At 39.8% G+C, this 5,442-nt stretch overlaps 1 protein-coding gene across 2 annotated transcripts in view; it reads right to left on the bottom strand.

Annotated features, from left to right (window-relative positions):
- Nucleotides 1–5,442, bottom strand: part of LOC107756798 (CCR4-NOT transcription complex subunit 6-like) — a 27,195-nt gene that overhangs the window by 13,269 nt on the left and 8,484 nt on the right. For both annotated transcript variants that reach the window (XM_016574069.1, XM_016574068.1), the window contains exons 3-4: nt 2,730–2,916; nt 2,047–2,132 (exon numbers count right to left, since the gene is read on the bottom strand). In XM_016574069.1, the coding sequence (XP_016429555.1) occupies nt 2,047–2,132; nt 2,730–2,916 (273 nt within the window). The remainder of the gene's footprint in view (nt 1–2,046; nt 2,133–2,729; nt 2,917–5,442) is intronic.

Raw genomic sequence — 5,442 nt, 5'->3', positions numbered from 1 at the left:
CTCTCTCTGAGGGGACCGATGTTGCAACAAATTGCAGTGTGTTCCTACCTTAACCAACGCGCTTGCGTTTAAATCCGGCTCCCCTGTCCCTCTGTGTACCTGGCCTTTACCACTACACTCGCTATCTTCGGAGCTTGTGTCCCCCTTCCTTCTTTCCCATAATGGTATGATCCTAGTCTGTCCTCCCATGTGATTAGCCGCGTGTATTTTAATTTTTTTTACGAAAAAAATTCATAAAAATAAGGCTTTTTTTTTTTTTTTTATAAACACCAAATAAAAAATTGCTTACCAACACACAAACCGTTCACAATTGCTAAATTGGCCTAAAATAGAGGGCTCCGGTTGAAGATTCGGCTCTCCCCAACGGGAGTCGGCTCTTCTCGTTCGCTACAAAGAATCGTCTCCTAGAGCCGGCTCGTTCGCGAACGACACTCTCACTGCGCGCGTGAGCTCGCGTCCTCTGGATCTTAAAATGTTTAAACTGGCAAAGCTTAAACGAGTTTAGCTTAAACACAGATATCAGCGTGTGCTGTTCAGGTCTCACCTGTGCGCGCGCTATCAGCACCCGGGTGATGATGGAATAAAAGCTCATATTCCAGCATAGGGCAGTCGCATTGAACAAGAGTGAATGGTTTATCCACATTTTTATTTTTTTCCATCGCTGTTGTAGTAATGTACTGGGAAGCCAGAATGCGCATCCATCAACAGAAGCATATATTAGCTGAACCCGGTTTATTTTACGTGTTATTTATAGCAAACCATATTACAGATGCGTTGTCAGATTTAAGTAGAAGTCCTAGCGCATGCCGAACCGTGTGTGGAGAATCGTACGGTTCGATTTTTTTTTTTCCATGAACCGTTCCACCTCTAATTATTTTACAGATCTCCTTGCTACGTTTCTGGACATTGATCGTGTAAGGACCCTTGCTGTCTATGGGAGGATGAGAGAGCTGTCAGAATGCATCAAAAATATCTTAATTTGCGTTTCGAAGATGAACGGAGGTCTTACGGGTTTGGAACGACATGAGGGTGAGTAATTAATGACAATTTTCATTTTAGGGTGAACTAACCCTTTAATCTGAAAACAAAGAAAGCAGTTTATCTAATTTTTTAAATGTTAATGCAGTCTCCTTACTGTTTTTCCCTGACACATTCATAAACATTACTTCTGCCGGTGCGCTGTAGCAAGCTTTATGCGTGTACTTGAGCACTTATTAGGCTTTGTAGGCAATTAAAGGCTCATTATAATGATTTAAATGGCTTATTAAAAAAAAAAAATGTGCGATTAAGTCGACTAATGCTTCAAATGAACGGCTACTAGTCGACCAGAAAAATCCTTAGTCGAGGGCAGCCCTAGTACATAGATCACTGCAAAATTACATTTACATCTGGATTTCTCAAAAATGCCATCACTAATCCTAACACCACTTAATTGTGAATCCAAAAGGGGGGAACATTTTTTTTTATCTTTAATAAATTGTACAAAAGGGGAACACAATTTAAAATTGTGTTAACATTTCGCCAAACAAAAAGATAAACTGACCAAAAAAGATCTGATTATTTTACACAAGTCATTTTAAATGCTATGAATTTAAAATGTATTTTTAAAAAAAATATTTAAAGGCTCAAAATAATTAATATTACATCACTTTATGAACAAAAAAAAAAACGACTCTTAAAATGCCAGCACTGCAATTCCTGTCTAAAAGTGACAGCTTATTGCAACTGTACAATGAGCCAAATAAAAGTCTAAAATTAAGGACTGGTATTAAATGAAAGTTACTTCAGAGCAACAAAATATCAACAATTAACTAGGCCCACATGGAATCCACACCTGAAGAAAAGCTCTGCACACTTTAGATATTTTGACCAATTTGATTATGATTTTCTGCTACTAATAAATGTAGTACATTCAGGTTAGTTTACAACCTTTTACCATTTCTAAATCCTAAATTCTAAAACCAGCACAGAAAAAGCAACAACTTCCATAAAATCCACCTGGGCCTGCAAAACTAAAGTTTTACGGGTTATAAAAGGAAGTAGTACCTTTCAAACTCAACGTTTGTAACTGAAAGAGTTTTCCAAGCTCAAAAGGCAGAACTCGTAACTGGTTGTTATTTAAAAGCAGTTCCCTGTGAAACAAACAGACAACAATTTGAATGCCATAAAAACAGTGATCATCATACAGCAATAAGCACAAAAATATACAGGGATCAAATATTGCATGAAAACCCAAATGCTATATAAAACTGAACGTCCTCAACCAGCCTTTGAGCCGCCACGCTCAAAACCTATTGTAGCCTTGTGCATTTCAGCAGTTGGATGAAATCCCAACCACTTTCAAAGGTACCTAATACAGTATCATTTCAGCTGCTCTCAGAACATGATTTATAACCCTCCCAAGCAGCAGTAATCACACTACCAGAGAAGTGGCAACATATTTCAAACCAGTGACAAATGAAATTGATTCAGAGCAAACCACTGTGTCACCCACATATGAGAATGGTGGTGTTATCAGAGCACAGCCCCTGGAGGCAAACATCACCTCTGAAGAATATAGGACCTAATTAAAGCCTGGAGGCTAAACGACTTGCAAAAGCAAGCATGGGGTTAAAAAGTCTCTGCACGCTACCACAATAGTCTCATCCATCTGCCTTACAAAATAAAATCTTTATGGTGGTTTCAAGCCGTGCAATTCACAGTGTGCAAACAGAAAATTAGCTTCTCACCTGAGATTAACCAAGTTGCCTAGCTCGGCGGGCAGGCTCCTGATCTTATTGGACGAGAGGTCCAGGTACACCAAGTTGTGTAGTTTGGCAATGTCGGGTGGGATTCGCGAAAGTGAGTTATCACTGATATGAAGAGCAGTGAGGTGGGTAAGGGACCATAATGCTGAACTTAAACTCCTCACTTTTCCTGCAAAGAAAACACAGCATAAACAGTAAGTTGCATGCTTAAGCACCACAAAAAAAAAAAAAAAATAAATAAATAAATAAAACACACACTTAAAGGGTTAGTTCACCCAAAAATGAAAATTGTCATTAATTATTCACCCTTGAGTTGTTCGAAACCCGTAAGACCTTCGTTCATCTTCGGAACACAATTTAAGATATTTTTGATGAAATATGAGGGCTCTCTGACCCTCCCATAGACAGCAAGGTAACTACCACGTTCAAAGTCCAGAAAAGTACCAAGATGATCGCTTGGGGGCGCGCGTTCACGACAGTATCATGATGCGAGCGTGTGGCGGCGCTGACCCAGATTAAGAAAAAGCATTCTCGTAGCTTCGTAACTTTACAGTTGAACTACTGATGTCACACAGACAGACTACTTTGTCGTTCATCTTGGTACTTTTCTGGACCTTGAACGTGGTAGTTACCTTGCTGGTACCTTACACAAGGGTGAGTAATTAATGACAGAATTTTCATTTTTGGGTGAACTAACCCTTTAAAAGGGACTAAAGTCAAAATACTAAAATGTCTAAAACAACTTGACATCAACATGAAACAGCATTTGCAAATTTTACTTCTGCAAAATTGATGTATTTTCTAGTTAAACTGAAACACAAAAGGGAAATACCGGAGTTCAGCCTCAAGAAAATCAACATCCCAAATAAATATTTTTAAACTCTAGGGCTGCAACTAATGATTGATTAAATCGCATAAAAGCAAAAATTTAATTACTCTATTTGGAGGATAACATTAGGCAGGATGTGGAATATATAAAGTATAAATTGAAGGCTATGAAAACAATAGTTAAAGGGTTAGTTCACCAAAAAATGAAAATTAGGCTGTTTTGAATATGAACGTGGTTTTGCGCAGCTCGTCAGTGAACAACGGCTCTGTGTAGTTAATGCTGCTCAATGTGAAAGCACGCACGTGATGGAGATTTACCGCTGATTACAGAACCGGCTTTTCTGACAAGATGCGCGTTAAATATCGCATGCGATTTATCGTGCAGCCCTACGTATGAGGTCGGCTTTGCGCATGCTCCGCTCAGAAGTGACGAACGCGGAAGCGCAGGGGAGAGATCAAAACAAAACAAAGGTCACTAATTAGAATTACAAAAGAACTTCGATTTGTAAAGAAGAATGTCAGAGGATTTTGATATAAGCCAAGAGGAGACTGGTTTTCCTTTGCTAAAGTAAGGAAACTTTGCTTCCTTTGCTCCTGTAAACAAACGTTGGTTTTCACGAGACTCACGCATGCACAACATCAACCCCATACATCATCCTCCCGGTAGGGATGTAACGGTATAAAACATTTCTTATCACGATTATAGTGACACAAATTATCACGTTATCAGTATTACCACGGTATTGTTAAAATGTGCTGGAGTTTATCTGAATTAATTCTAGATAACTTATCTGAATTGTTTAAATGTGTAGAATCCACATAAGGGCCTTTCGCACCGCGGGAACCTTTTCATAGTACAAGAACTAATTGTGGAACTACCCACTTTATGGCGTTTTCGCACCGCCGGAACTGGGTGCGATTTTAGTACCGGACTGCCTTTTTCGAGAACCAAATTAGCTCCTACTCCGGAGCAGGGTCTAACCAGCACAACTGGTACTAATCGTGACGTAAGTAGACATTGATTGGCCAAACGCGTATGAAAACGCCCTCACCCGCCATGATTTAAAATGCCGTGTAAACATACTGTAAACATTGTGTCAACTTATTTTGCAAGTATGGAGAACAGCGATAGATGGACGGATGCTGAAGTGCAGGCACTTGTAGCAAATGTAGCACTGCCAGTTGTCGTTGGAGATTCTTAGTCCTCCTTTCCGTTCTTTCAATCGCTTTACGTATACGTCGACTTTCCATGTCCATTATTGTGAAACCCGCGAGACACAACAAAAACACAGCTCCGATCACAGCGTCCTCCATCCTCCTGTTGTTAATGTTGTTCTTCTTTGTTTCCATTGTTGAACGCCGCGCACAAATGACGTCGCTGTCGACCGGCTTACGTCACTTCTTCGTACACGCTGTCGGTGCGAATGCAACCCTTTAAATGGTACTGGGAAATAGTTCGCGCAAAATCGTCCCAGTACTTTAGCACTGTACATTTAGTTCTGGAACTAAAGTAGTGCGAAAGGCCCCATAAGCTTGTTTCTCATCAACCGGTCAAAATTTACAGCAGGGTATGCAAATTCTGTCTGTTTTTGGCCAGACAGAAACTGCACACAGGCTGAATGCAAATAAAAGTCTCTGTAAACCCACTTGCTGACAGCAGGTGGTGCTGATGGAAAAGCTGAATTAGAGCAGTTTCCCATAACCTCCGTGGACAAAGCAGTATTGCGATTAAGAACACTTCCTTTAGGTATTACATGGAGCGAAGATGAACAAAATACCATCGAATCGTTTCTGAAGACAGCTAGAACCTTCAGAGGTACATTCATAAAATTAATTCATTCATATATTCATTTGTATAATTCCCTTA

Source organism: Sinocyclocheilus rhinocerous, unplaced genomic scaffold (genome assembly GCF_001515625.1).
Source record: "Sinocyclocheilus rhinocerous isolate Xijiao unplaced genomic scaffold, SAMN03320098_v1.1 scaffold22, whole genome shotgun sequence".
In the NCBI taxonomy this organism is placed as follows: Eukaryota; Metazoa; Chordata; class Actinopteri; order Cypriniformes; family Cyprinidae; genus Sinocyclocheilus; species Sinocyclocheilus rhinocerous.
Note: the sequence above shows the minus strand (reverse complement) of the source record. Positions and strands in the feature narration are given on the sequence as shown.